The 15,145-nt window shown below is 43.4% G+C and overlaps 1 protein-coding gene across 1 annotated transcript in view; it reads left to right on the top strand.

The window, feature by feature from the left end:
• The window catches only part of Atp13a5 (ATPase 13A5), a 124,162-nt gene that overhangs the window by 41,284 nt on the left and 67,733 nt on the right, over positions 1-15,145 (top strand). Inside the window, exons 8-12 of the mRNA XM_051191266.1 lie at positions 461-533; positions 1,460-1,588; positions 7,300-7,470; positions 10,002-10,159; positions 12,714-12,902. Coding sequence (XP_051047223.1) covers positions 461-533; positions 1,460-1,588; positions 7,300-7,470; positions 10,002-10,159; positions 12,714-12,902 — 720 coding nt within the window. The remainder of the gene's footprint in view (positions 1-460; positions 534-1,459; positions 1,589-7,299; positions 7,471-10,001; positions 10,160-12,713; positions 12,903-15,145) is intronic.

Here is a 15,145-nt window from a genome sequence, read left to right as displayed (position 1 = left end):
CAGCCATCTGCAGAGCACACGCAGACAGGCTTGTCTCTTCACCTTGGCTCCTCTCCCTGGGTCCTGGACTCTGCAGTTGTGTATTACTCTCCCTGCCCCTTAGAGTAAAGTTATATCAGATCAACAGGGAGACTTGCTCCTAAAGTCATGCCAGGAGGGTAGGGGTGGGAGCTGAAGTGTCAAAGCCAAAGTAGCAGGTGAAAAAATGAAACATATCTGCAACCCCAGCACTTGGAGGCTGAGGAAGGCAGATGGATTATTTTGCCTTTGAAGCCATACTTGGCCAGGCCAGTCACATAGCAAGACTCTGTCTCAAAGACCAAAACGAGCAGGTGAAGTGGAAGCCGAGTGGTTTGCCCAGGTCACTTGGCTGTGCCAGAAGGTTTGTCATTTATGGCTTAGGTGAGATGGTGGCGGGATACAGACTGTCTGCTGGTAAAGTCTTACTTCTTATTGGCAGCAATCCATTAAGCTGCACGACCTTGTGGAGGATCACAACAAAGTCCAGGTCACCATCAACGTAAGAGGCAAAGGTGAGTGGCTCAGGCTTCAGTCTCTGGACCAAGGATGCACGGCAGACTGTTTGTTCTCATTACCAAAGATGGAACTTCTCTCGGACTGAACCCAGGATTGTGAGGATGGTGAGATGAATGAGACATTTGACTCATAAAATTGCAGGAGGCTAAGTCTCCAAATGTCTACCCCACATCTGCAGAGCCCGGAGAGTGACTGCCCTGTTCAGCTTGGAGCCCCAGACTTGGCTTGCCTCACCCCCTTCCAAAGTTTGGTCAGACTACTCCTACACACTGTCATCTTCATAGATTTCAGCTTCAAATTCCCTCTGCATTCCATATTTCATACAATTGGGTATTTGTGTATAAACTAAAGGCTCCTTTATTTATTTGTTTTTTCAACTAATTGTATCCCAAAGACCTCGTATCATGCATTCCAAGCTGTCATTTGCAGTGTAGGCTTGAATGGAGCCTTTTGATGTGGACTGTCTGAACTCAATGGCATTGGCTCTGAGTTAGCTTGGGGTGGGGTATGTGTATGGAATAAAGAGCTGCAATGAGTCAGAAGAAGATTTCTGGAAGGTTTAGCTATAGCCTCAAAGTGCTCACAGGGTACCAGTGCCCGGACAGAGTAAGTGGCAGCCAGAGGGCACCTCCCTCTTGACTGATGCTCTGAAAAATTTACTTTGCACAGAGCCTGGCTGGGTACCAGGTTCCAAACAGGAACTTGTTGCTCTTCATCCATTTCTAAGCCCCAGGAAACAATTTTTTAATCTAATTCCCTGGAGATTTTTCATTTGGGTGGAAAGGGGCCCTGCACTAGTGACCAGGTAGGCTAGGTCCTTGCCTAACTGGAAAAGAAGCAGATAAGAGTTCTTAGTTACTTTAATTCTTAAGGGGAAACAGGAAAAGGCCAAGTCAGTCATGGAACTTTTGCTATCACCTAGGTCTGCAGGAGCTGGAGTCCTGTCTCCTGGTTCCAGGGGATGTTCTAATTCTTCCAGGGAAAATGGCACTGCCCTGTGATGCTGTTCTGATTGATGGGAGTTGTGTGGTGAATGAAGGGATGCTCACAGGTAGGCTGCTGTCATCCAACATCCTCTTCTTACCCAACAGCTAGGCCAAGTGTTAGCAAATCACATCAACTAACCCTATTTGCTGGGACCAAGCTGTGCTGAGACATGAAGTAGATAAGGGAGATCCAGGCTGCTTTTTTATTCAAAGAAAGACACAGAACACACAAGCAGTCAGTGTTGGTAAACAATAGGATTAAGTTACAAAACACCGGAGGACATTTTTACTGTCATGTGGGATTTTCTGCTGAATAATGACCTGAAGGAGTGAATGGAAGGAAGTCTGGGTCCATAATCTGGTCAAAATTAGTCTCTTCATAAATCTGAGAAAGGTTCTGTCTGAATAAAAACAAAGCACAGGCAAAAAAAAAAAAAAAAAAAAAAAAAAAAAGCCAAAACAAAACAAAACAAACAAAAACAAAACACCCGGTCCCAGTCAGAACAGAGGAGAGATCTGCCTAGCCATGTGGTCTGCAGGTGGGGACTCCTTGGAACTAGGTCTCACCAGAAAGTTCCAGTGAGCCTTAGCATACGCAACAGCTTGCTGCTCTGTTTTCAGATTCACAGCTTTGTGGATCTCACTTCATGGTTCAGTGGGCTCTAATGTTCACCTAAAGTTTTTGAAATCTTCTTGTAATTGTATAACTAGGAAGATGCTATTTATACAATTGCCCTTTAGTTTAGGAAATCATGCAGCACTTCTTAACAAGAGACTTTTTGGAAGCACAGAGCTAAAAGCTGTTTGTCTTTTGTGCCGATAGATTGCTAAACTTTCCCGCTTCCATCTGGTACAAAGAAGTACACACAAACCTTGAAAATGACTTGAGTGTAACGGAAATGAATTGTCTGCTCTTACATTGTTCAACTTAAGCGGATCTTAACATTTACAAATGACTCTACTTAATTTTAAATGGAGACAAAATGTAGTAAACCCAAATATGTTTGGTATAAGTACAAATTATCTCTTTTAATGTTTTGAAATCAACCTGCCTTGTGATGATGGTAATTAATGTTGCCATAGTACCCAGTGTTCAGACCTCAAGCTAAGAAAGATGTTGGCTGGACTCTGGCCTGGTGTTCCCACAGCCCTAGTGTGCTGGTACTCTGTATGTTTCTCTCACTGGGTAACAGAGAGCATGACATGGGGACATCAGAGGTAGGAAAGATAGGAAGGCTCAGGCCTTCCATCTGTTCCTTCTCCTTTCATGAGTCACAGAAAATCCAGAATGTTCCAGAGAGTTAAAACTGATGTCACGTGATCTTCAGTGACAATGGACTTTTCCTATGCCCACCTATGGCAAAGCTGAAGTCAGCAGCACCAAAAAATAAAATGATCCATTTTAGAGCCAGCCTCAGTGAAACCGAAATATATATGGAACTAACTCTAGGTTTCTTGTTAATTTCTCCAAAAGCACATAAATCCCAGCATGCACCATTTTATTTCATGTAGGGAATGGACTCTATTGGTAGACATACCATGGAAAGTATCCAGACGGAGTCACCATGTTAGAGTCAGATTCCTGGCTGCAGTATAGTCACTGCTAGGGTATGTGTCCACAAATGCAACTCAGATGCATCTACTTTCCGTTTGCATAATAACCCTTTGCAGATGTTTTGTTTATGTAAAAATAATATGTAAACACTCCCAGTATCCTATAGTAACATATTTGTAAATAGCATTTGTATATCACTTCATCATGCTATCAAACAAGTCCAGACTAGGAGCCATTAAAATACCTACTTACAAATGAAAGAATGCAGTTGAACATAGACCAGGGCTGCTCAATGACCAGTGATGGAACCAGAACTGGAGGTGGCAATTGTCCCCAAACATAAAGTGGCACCTGAGTGCAGAAGGTGAGTCTGAGGTGGGAAAGCTCTTGTCATCCTTTTGACCCTGTCACCCTTTACTCTATGCAGCCATTCCCTCCAGCAGCACCCACCCATTGGCTGAATTTTCTCCTCAACTATTTCTGCTTTGCAAAAAGCTTGGCTTTATTTTGTCACTCAGCTTGGCTTGGTGTTTATTTTGATGCAAATCAGTGACATTGCCTCAGTTAATCCTGACTCCACTCTGGCTATTCAAGTCTTGTAGGACATCAGGGCAGGATGGGTTGGGTCTTTCTGTGGGTGCCTCCTCCCCAGACTGGGAAGATGTCTGAGGCCTGACACCCTGTTCCCATGGCCTTATTGATTGTTCTCACAGCCTTCTTAGGTCAGGTACCTTTTCTTATGAACGCATGGTACCTAAGGCTCCTTTGGATCCCCTGCCTGTTCTTTTAGGACTGCTAGTTAGGTGGAAATGCAGGAGAGGGATGACATGGGGAAGGGAAGGGCTTTCTTACTCTCTGGAAGTCCCTAGTATCCACTATCAAGCTTACACATGGTTTTCATGACTCAGAGGGAAGTTGAAAACTTCCCCTGTACCTCATTCCCTGAGGTGATGGCCTCCTTCAGAACCTTGCTTCCCCAAGGGGAAGGAGGCAAGGCACAAAGGGGTATATGATAGGAGGATGGGGGAGAATTCGTTAATATTTGCCATTTTCTTAGTTTTAGTATGTGCTGTTTTATACCAACATTTTGCACACTGTTCCATTTACTCTGCAGTTGTTTTGGGTGGGTGAATATGAAGCCAAGAGAGGAGAAATCATTTGCTGATAACCACACAGAATAAAAGTGGTGCTCTGAGATCTGAGTGCATTTGTGTAGCTGTTCATTCCCCAATTTCACCAGTTTATTAGCAGAAAATCTCCTGAGGATACATCAGTGAGCAGGGCTGGGAAGGTTTCTGGAGCAAATGGAAAACACAAGCATCAGAAATGACACACATTCCTAACAATTGCTTCATGAAGAAAAACACCCAAGCCAATGTATTGCTTGACCAGAGCCTGTGCATCTAGCTAGTGCCTTCTGATTTTCTTGGGACACTTGTGTGAGAGAGGTTAGCATTATTTCTTCTACATCTGCTTGTGAAAGAACTGATTGACTTGAAGCCCAAGTTTAGGACAGATGCAGTGACCTGAGATGGATGCACAGGGTTTTTCCTCTGCAGTCTTTCTCAGTTGATAATTTACCACACAAGCTTGTAAGCAATGGGTAGATCATACCTATTCCTCTCTTCTTTCTTCCATTTTTCTTCTTTTTCCTTCATTTTGCCTTCCTCTTGCTTGTTTGTTTACTTGATACAAGTTCTGAATGTCTGTAATGTGTCAGGCAGGGTGCTGGGACCAGGAAGATAAAGGAAAATTGGCTCCAACGAAGATCATTTTCTGTTGAATGGTCCCAGTGATGCCATAAACAAGAGCATGGCATTTCAAGCATTGTCAGCACGAAGTGACATCCACCTCAGTGGGGACATGGGAGAAACTCTATCTGATAGATACTGAGGCCTCAAGGTCCCTGAATCAACTCTATAACTGAGAGTTCACAATCAAAGCACTTCCTTCTGCAACATAAAGCTCCTTGTACCCTTATCTTTGGCAGGTGAATCCATCTCTTTTTGGACTCCCCAGAAAAACCCAGGCAGGAGATTCTTTTTTTTTTTTTCTACTTTTATATAAGCATGGAGTCATGGAGTCTTAGATGTTTATTATAAAATGATTTATTAAATCTTGTATGCATCTCCCAAATAGGAGCCTGTTACATATAGATCCCAGTTCCCTCTCTTAATATACGAGTCATGTTTATTCTGTGTAAATGCATCCGCCTGGAGTGTCATTTCTGTAACATTATCTTGAGGAGGCTTTATTTGATCAGTGCCTGTCTGAGTCCAATTTCACTGGAATCTGTAAAAGAAAACTAGTTGCTACTATCATATTAGGCAAATCAATAATCTGGGTTAATATTTCTTGACACAAAGTAATCTGTAAATATCTACATATTACAGGGGCTGACTTAAAAAACAACACAGTACAATTATTTGGAGACTTGCCTAAGGCCCTGTGTCTTCTTCAGACTCGTTTTAGATGTAATTGGTAAATCTATACAGTGGAGGTGCATCATCACTCTTTTCAAGAAAATGAAGTAAGGACAGCGCTCAGCTCAAGGGATTTGTTGAAGAATATTTAAGTCTGCAATAAAATGTTGCAGTTTCTTTAGCCTTAAGATGTTAACATTTTCCATGCCAGGAAACTAGCTTTGGAAGAGCAATAATAGAAGAACCTAAGTAATTGCTTTTATATATTTAGCAGAGAACACATTTTAAACCTATTGTGTGCCAGAGTAAAATGAGGAAGTATAGAAAGTTCTTTATGACAAAGTTCTTGCCCTCATAGAAAGAAATGTAAATACAATCAATGTAATGATATTTCTAACTTAAAAAGATGACATATTATTTTGCTAATTGAACATTTAGCAAAAGACCAATGGAACTTTAAAATTGTTCTAGTACATTCTAAATCTGGGAACTCAGCAGTATCATCCCCAATTGTTTTGACTGTTAAATGTGTTCCTTTGAACTTTTAGCTTGCTTTCTTTGTACCTCCAACATTCTGTCTTATAGAGTGTCACCTTCCTTGAGAAGGGGACAGAGACTGTGACAGCTGAGACTAAGGGGTGCTGACAGGATCATTTAGGGGTCAAAAAGGGCCTTGCTCAGCTGAAGCTTGTATGGCAATAAGCCCAGAGGCCACTGGGACGCTGGTGGGCTTTGGGAATCTAAAAGTAGAGTCTGGGGTTTATTTTGTAATGGCAAGAGGAAAGAATTTTTTTTTCCATGCAGCAAATGGTGTGCTGGTCAGTTTCATGTCAACTTGGCATAAGTTAAAGTCATCTGAGAGCAGAGAGCTTCAATTAATAAAGTGCTTCTTTAATATAGAGCTGAAAGCAAGCCTGTAGGCCATTTTCTTAACTGGTAATCAATGGAGAATGGCCCAGACCACTGTGGGAGAGGCAATCCCTGGGCTGGTGGTCCTGAATTCTTTGAGAAAGCAAGCTGAGCAAGCCATGTGGAACAAGCCACTAAACAGCATCCCTCCATGGCCTCTGCATCAGCTCCTGCTGTCATGTTCCTATCCTGTTTCAGTCTCTGTCCTGGCTTCCTCCAATGATGGACTGCACTGTGGAAGTGTAAGCCAAATAAACTCTTTCCTCCTTTTTGCTCATGGTGTTTCATCACAGCAACCCTAACTTGGACAAATGGAATGACAGATTTATTAGGAGTCACCTGAAAAATGTGTAGAAGGATTATCATTTTCCAGCTTGGGACCACACGTTTGTATAGGTACAGGCTTTTGGGTCCTGTTTACCATCATATTCCCAGCACTTAGCAGAATGCTCATCTTATTTCTGGCACAGAATATAAGCACTTTAAGGTATTTGTGGAATAAACAGGAAAATTTGTGGATGCGTGGATAAATGACCAAATGAAAGGGAAATGGAAACAAGCAAGCACATATTCACAGTTTCTAGAACAATGCTGGATGATGGCTGCTTAGAACCTGGCTAGGTGGTGGTAATTTAACCTCTCATTAAATTATGACAGCAACCACACATTCCACATACAGGACTGATAGGCAGAGTTTAAGCAAATATTTAAACTAGAACCAAGCCTACCATTGCATGAACCGCAGGCATCCCTGACCAGTCATTTGACTCATGGGATGAGTTCTAAAATGGTTTTGGTAGTGGTTATACAGTTCCTTGAAACTGGCCCTTGCCTGTTCTGAATAACTACCCTAGTTTTCACAGAGCCAACAAAATTCAACCTTCTTTAGGAGAAAGTATACCTGTTACAAAGACGCCATTGCCTCAGACAGACAACACCATGCCCTGGAAATCACACAGCTTAGAGGATTACCGGAAACACGTGCTTTTCTGTGGAACGGAGGTGATCCAGGTCAAGCCATCTGGACAGGGACCTGTTAGAGCCATCGTTCTGCAGACAGGTGAGTGGATTCAACATTTGTAAATTTAAGTTGTGCTGGAGGTGGGGAGAATTGGAGGTGAGAATTTTTGCTTAGGCTTTTGGAGTTTGCCATGTTCTGGTATTAGCAGCCACACTCTTCCTTAACCAGACCCTTACGATTCTAAGTTGCCATCACCTTAAATGTTCATTGTTAAACCCTTACATGTGTTGAGTGACAGGCATAGATGTTGTGAAAATCCTTAAAGTTTTGTGTCTGTAGGCTTCTCTTTTTCCTTCAATAATTCCTCCGAGTGTTTCTCTATAAAGCCAGGCCAACCACAACTAGGAAGGATTTTCATATCCAAAACTGCTTGCTGGATACCAAGGCAACGACTCTGCAGATGCTTCAGAGTTAGGGGTCTAGATATGAACTCACTGTCTGGATTCACCCTCACTGTGTAAGGAGTACGGGTTTTTCTGCCTGCCGCTTGGTCTTGTCCTGCTGCTGCGCCACCAGCCCCAAATAATACACAGAGACTCTGTATTTGGTACAATACTGTTGGCCCAGTTACTTGTTTCTTATCGGCTAGCTCTGCCTTAATTATTAACCCATTTCTGCTGATCTATGTATTTCTCTTACCGGGGAGCTGGCGGCATACTGCTTTCTCCAGACTCTCCATCTTGACTCCTCCTTACTACTTCCTATTTCCTCCTTGTCTCCTAGTCCCTCCTATCTTCCTTTCCTATTGGCCAACAGTGCTTTATTATTAGCTAGTATGAGAAACATACAGAATGACATCTCCCATCATCACTGTCTGGATTCACCCTCACCGTGAACACTATCACCATCTAGCCCAGCTGTTAGTATCACCTTTAACATCTCTCTTCCTCTGAGCAAATGGGCATTAAATTCTAAGGACTTTGCTACCACCTGCTGAGTCACAGTCCTCTGACCTTCTCTGCCATGGTTGTCATTTATGCAGGCTTTGCCTTTCATGTCTATAGCATCCTACCAGAAAGACTCTTGACTGTTTGCTTTTAGCTTTTGCTCTAATCTCCCTCTGAACCGTTACTCAGCCTCTCATCACAGACATGTTGCCTTAGCATAGTTTGTACATTCATATCATGCTTGGAGTGTTTTCATAGTTATGTTCATTTTCATTTGACAATACACAACCAAGGCCTCCCTGGACCTGGCTCTGTGTGTACTTGTGCTGCTATACATGTCCATAGACAAAAAGACACAATCTTGCTCTTTGATGCTGTACTTAAGTTTGGTATGTTATTCATTTATGTTACCTGAATACTGTCTTAATATAAAATATGGTTTCTATATTTTAAAAAAAGTTTTGGGATACCTCAGCCATGTGTCTAAGCAGAAACTAAGGTTTAAAGTTCTAAAAAGCAATGATATTTTCACTTTAGCATGAAGCTGAATTAAGAGACCATAACTTTTTATGAGAACTCTAAGTGTTTAGGTGGCAACTTAGAGAAAACTATGCTCCTATTTGCCAAAGTCCAGAAAATCATGTTGGAGAAAACCATGTGTCTAGTGAAAAATAGGGATAAGGTGCACTTTATAGGTATAAAACTGACTCATATTTAGAATATAGACCAGCCAATCATTTTAGTGAGTAAGTCAGGCAGATGTGAACATATACTAAATGCTTTGTAAGTTAATAAATTAATGTCTGTTCCTTTAAGGAAGGGTATAGTATGATGTAAGAGATAGACAGATGTACTTACAGTAACTTTCAGTTAACTATGAAGTGGTGAGAGACATCATATAATCAAGTATTGCAGGGAATAAATTACTTCTGGTTCAAAGTATGGACATAGAATTCAGGAAACACTCTTTTGATGAGGTGTCATTTGAAACCAAGCCTGATAGGGTGAGGGAGCGTTTGGCCAATCATATGATATCTAGAAAGACAGGCACAACATAGAATGTACAGGAGGAGTCTTCTGGGACCATTGACTAGTTAAGTTAGTCTATCAAGATAGAAGTAGATGGTGTTGAAGGGAGATTTCAGTACTGTGCCTTGAACTTTGAGTTTCAGTCTAAGGAAATCAGTGCCCTGAGAGGCTTTGGAGAGCAAGAAGTCATGATGAGAAGCCTGTGCACTTATATTCTAAAGAAATATCTTCTTTTATGCCTTCTGCTTCTTTAAATTTTCAGTTCTTTTCTAAATTGTATCTGTTTTCAACATATTCATGCGCGTGCGCACACACACGCACGCAGGCACACACGCACGCACACTTTAAAGGTTTCTCTTGGCATCTCATTTGCTCTGGTCACAGTTTTCAACTCCCAAGTCTGGTTTTTCTTCACTGTGCAAATGAATGGATGGTTGTACCATGGGGACCACTGAGAGCACTGATTCCCAGGACAAGAAAAATTGAACAGGGTTGAGTGACTGCAACTGATTTCTCCCTGTGACTTTTGATGAGGAAGGCAAAGGCACTGTTAGTCATAGCAACACTGTTTCCATATCAGACTCCAGTGGCCCAGTTACATACATAGGTTTGGAATGAAGCAGAGACTTGATCCATCTGTGGTTATCTTCCTAGGTTATAATACAGCAAAAGGGGACTTGGTGAGATCCATCCTCTACCCCCGACCTCTGAACTTCAAACTGTATAATGATGCCTTCAAGTTCATGGTGTTCCTGGCCTGTATTGGTGTTGTGGGGTTTTTCTATGCCCTGGGTATCTACATGTACCATGAAGTAAGTATTGTGACGAAGTCTTGTCAATCATAGTTTTTTGAAAGCTTGACCTAACTCCAGAGAGTTAAATAAGATTCACTTTAGAAACCATGATTCTGTAAATCAGTGCTGCTGTCCAAAAGAACTTTCTTAGACTGTAGAAACATTCTGTGCCTACATCTCCAAAAAAAAAAAAAAAAAAAAAAAAAAAAGACTTGGCTGGAAATATAGCTACCTCAGTGGTAGTGTTTGATTAGCATGCACAAGGCCCTAGGTTTAATTCCCATAAACACACATATGCACATACACAATTATGTATATATATTCACATATGTTAATATAATTATAGCACATTAGTGACATGTGTCAATTGAATTTTCAATTTATATTCATGTTGGATAGCAGAGCAATGAAAAGTTGCACAGGGTGCTGGGGAAATGGGTGAGTAGTGAAGAGGGTTTCCTGCTCTAGCAGAGAGAGGATTAGGATTTGATTCCAGGCCCAACACTAAGTGGCTTAGGACCATTTGTAAGTTCAGTTCCAGGATATCCAGTGCCCTCTTCTGGCCTCTAAAGGAAACTTGTATGTATCTCTCTCTCTCTCTCTCTCTCTCTCTCTCTCTCTCTCTCTCTCTCTCACACACACACACACACACACACACACACACACACACACACACACAATGGAAATATAGGTTATATGCAAGCCTGAAGAGCTTTATAGGAAATCCATGTTTTCAACACCCATTCAAACAGGTGAGAAAAGTCAGAGGGCAGGAAGAGCACAGTAATTTAATGGACAAAACACAGAAATACAAAAGTGCCTTCTAGAACTGACAAGTAGGGAAAAGCCCAGCAGGGTAGGAAGAGATAAGAATGAAGGGAATCTTGAATGGCACATCCAGTTTTTTGAAAGCAGGTCCCAAGTAAACTCCATACAAGACATGAGTGGCTTGCTCATGCTTTCTATTTGGTATCTGAAGCAGAATTAAACATATTCTTTTACTTCCCATATCTGATGATGCCTAGTGGGATTCCTGCTTTCCTTTAAGCCACAGAGTACCAACTTCACGTGGGTGCTCTATAGGGTACCAAGTTCACATGGGTGCTTTACAGAGTACCAAGTTGATGTGGGTGCTCTATAGGGCACCATGTTGATGTGGGGACTCTACAGGTACCAAGTTCATGTGTTTTCTCCACAGGGTACCACGTTCGTGTAAGTGCTTCCCTTCACTGGTAGCCAGGGAGGGACGGGTTGTCACTGTAACCTCCAAGGGTTTTCCTGGTTCTGAAATTCTGTGCTCTGATGTGTATTTGTGTTGCTTCCAAGACATTCTGGGATCCAATGGGGCTGGTCAAAGAGAAGAGAGAGTTATAAGTAAGGCATAGGTGTGAAGCTGGCATTATCCAAACTGGTAATAGCAGTGAATGTTGGGTGTTGGTCAGTGTGCAAGTGGACAGGATATTGGTGGACAATGACTTAATCCAGAAATATTTCTAGTTAATGTCCAGGCTAAAATCCTCTGCATAGTCATTTCAAAGTGGCATAAGTCTCCAGAGGGGGGCCCAATTAGTCCAGTGCATTTGTCATAGATATGGAATCTGCGGGAACTAGGCAGCATATCAAGGCCATTCCAGCCAGAGTGTAAGGCAGTGTTCCAATTTGACCTGGGGAGTGGAAGGTACCAGTAAGAGAAGTGAAATAAGCCTTGGCACAGTGTGGAAGTGAAGGCTTCCTGGACAGAGCTCAGCAGGGAATCCACACCAATGCTGGAAACTGGATGCCAGACCTGGTGGGTCAGAATCTTTGCCTCTGTGGCTGCCTCTGTCTGCATTGGTTCAGAATTGATTAGACAAGGTGAAGTCTGCAGGGTCAAAAGTCCTCTGTGTGTGTAGCTGGAGAAAGTGGGGGAAGCTGTGGTTGCAGGACGCCACTAAGCAATGGATCTGGTGCAGACGAGTGGCTGCTGTAGTGGGAGAAACCAACCTCAGTGTTGGCCTCTCCACAACTAAGAACACACCGTAACACTGTGGTCTCACAGCCTGGTTCCAGTGTTTGTCAGGCCACCATCCCTTCTGTCTATATACTGAGTACCACTTCTGCCCCACCCACCCAGCTGGCCTTTGAACTGTCAGACAAACAGGATTCAAAGGTGAAGGAGCCACAACTCCCTTCTCAGGACATTTGCAGGTTGATGTGGGGGGGGATGTAAAAACTAATGCCAACTTTTGGGGTGAACTGTTACCACCTAAGAGCTGCCTGTGTGAGCAGGGTAGTGCCCGGTGAGCCCCTGGGAGGCCAGAGAGTATGGTGAACAAAGGAGACATGGGTGTTCTGCTGGAGGGAAACTGAGTCAGGGAAGGTCAGAGAGACTTGGCACAGGGGTCAAAGGGTCTCTCCTTTGGTGTGTAGCAGGGACAATATGTACATGCTTTAGGGACAACCAAACCCTACCAAGAAAGCCACCGGCCTACCAGGAATAGTCTGAGCCAAGGTCCAGGGCTCCAGGGTGTTACAGGAGCAGCTGGGAGAAAGGCCCTGCCCTGCCCTGTGCTCAGGCTTTGCTCCTCCCCAGGTTCCTCTCAGAGAAACCGCAACCATGGCCCTGATTCTCCTCACTGCCACTGTCCCTGCTGTGCTCCCAGCTGCCCTGACCATAGGCAATGTGTATGCCCAGAAGAGGCTGAAGAAGAAGAAGATTTTCTGCATCTCTCCACAAAGAATCAACATGTGTGGCCAGATCAACCTTGTGTGCTTTGACAAGGTGGGTTCCAAACTTCCCAGGTTGGGGCTCGATGGTTTTGATGCATGGCAGAGCTGGGAGGGACCATGGAAAATGTCTGTCCCAGCACTCCCACTTTACAGCTGAGAAACCGAGGCCAGAGTCACAGAGTCACCTGGTGTGAGGTCACAGTGTAGAAAGCAGGTTTGGTGACTCAGAGGGCAACGATATGGCCATCTCATCATTATTTCCTTTCCCTGAACCTGTGTTTTGTTTGGAAACAGTCTCCTGCCCCAATAATTTCCTTTCCAGGCAAAAATGTGGGAGACATCCTTGTTTTAAAAGTGCCTTGTCTGGAACTTATGTGAGCGATCGCCTTTACCTCCACCCACTGCTTCCTGGAAGGAAAGAGACAGAGTAGCGAAAAGTCAGTGCTGACACTTCTCCACCACTCCTTCTCCTCTCCCAGGGCTCAGGGATCGAGGTTAAGGACATCTTATGTCTGCACTTGGGGGCTTGCAGAAGTGGCAGAGGGAAAATAAGTGCTGGGTGAGGGTGACTGCTGTTGAGCATGATCCAAGATTCCCACAATTCTCCTATGGGAGCTAGGAGTGACTCCAGCCCCCTGATACCCAGTTTTTGTCCTGGATAGGCTGTAGTACAAGTGGACCTTGTTTAAGTTCATTTGTGTTTGAATCAACACTTGCGCCATTTTTTAGCCAACCCCCCCCCCCCATCCTTAAGAACCAACATCGTGCACAGTGCCTGTAGTCACAATGGTCTTTTTTTTTTTTTTTTTTTTTTTTGAGGAGGAGGTTTAGCATCTAGCTGAGGATGTAGGGAATATGGGAGTAAGACAACCCTCACACTCTGAGATGTGTGCTTGGTGGAGGTCGGAGCATCCACAGGTGCTCATCTGTCGCAGGTGGGAGTCCCCCTCTGAACTACAGAGTATGGAATGGACCGGCTTCCCAGATGGACAGTTCAGAGCACAAGGATGTAAAAGGCATCCAACCTTTCAGGAGCAGGAGATCACAGGATAGAGCAAGAAGCTCGACCATCCAGTGAAGTGGTGCTAGAAGATTGATGTGGCAAGCTAGGCAGGGGGCCAGGTCTTGAAGGAGAATGTGAGCCCTTAAAAACAAAAAGACATATGAGGTGTTTGTTGTAGATTTTTAAAGTTTTATTCTTTTGATGGGAGCTTTATGAGGAGGCCCTTAGTTCATTTTCTTTGTCATTACGATCAAACACTTAAAAGCAGCAACTTAAGGGAGGAGAGATTTTCTTTGCCTTGAGGATAGTCTGTCATGGCAGGAAGGGCACACACAGCTGGGGCACCACAGGAAGCAGAGAGCTATAACCTTCAAGGTCTAAGTGCAGAGACTCTACAGCCCTCCAACACAGTGCCCTGAAGCAGGGAGTCAACATTCAGACCTTAGCAGAAGGGGCGGAGGAGAGTTTGAGAGGATGGGGCTACCAGGGGAATGAAAAGAGGGTTCACAGTCTGCCCCTGGAGAGGAGGGGAAGCCGAGGACACCTGACACTGCTGTCCTTGGGTAAAGCAGCATGCTGCTTCGCTTATTTTAATTTCTCCCTCTCTTTCTTTTCCATTTAGCAAAACCAGTGCTCAGTCTCCATCAGGTAGGAAGCAGAGTAAGCTGAGCAACAGCTTGACTTTAGCTTCATGGTCAGATTCCAGCTCCTTAGCAGTTTTCTGATATGTTCTCTTCTTAAACTTCCAACAGCCTCATGAGTGGCTAGACTACAGGAGGGCTGAATAAATCACATCCCTTATACAGTCACCTGCCCCAAAGACTAATTTCCCCCAGAGGCTGTTATTTTATTTCCTGTGTAACACTTTTCGCCACACCTTCATGTCATCATCTACTATATTGCCAGAGGGGATGCCTCTCCCTCCGCTTGGCCAAATCCCTCAAGGGGTGGCAGCATATTGTAGCACTAAAGCACCTGATGGGGTGTGGCAAAATGAGAACTCTAGCCCTGAGTTCAAAACTAAGTGTCTATATTGCTATTTCACACAAAAAGCTTGAACTATAATTATCTTTAAATTCTTTTTTTCTAGCTTTACATTATAGAACTCTATCAACACAATGTTCCAGTAGAACACCCCATAATTAACTACAATTAACTTCCATGTCTATATTGCTATTTGACTCCAAAAAGCTTGAACTATAATTATCTTAAAATCATTTTTTCTAGCTTTACGTTATAGAACTTCATCAACATGATGTTGCAATAGAACACCCCACAATTAACCACAATTA

Source organism: Phodopus roborovskii, unplaced genomic scaffold (genome assembly GCF_943737965.1).
Source record: "Phodopus roborovskii unplaced genomic scaffold, PHOROB, whole genome shotgun sequence".
NCBI lineage: Eukaryota > Metazoa > Chordata > Mammalia > Rodentia > Cricetidae > Phodopus > Phodopus roborovskii.
Note: the sequence above shows the minus strand (reverse complement) of the source record. Positions and strands in the feature narration are given on the sequence as shown.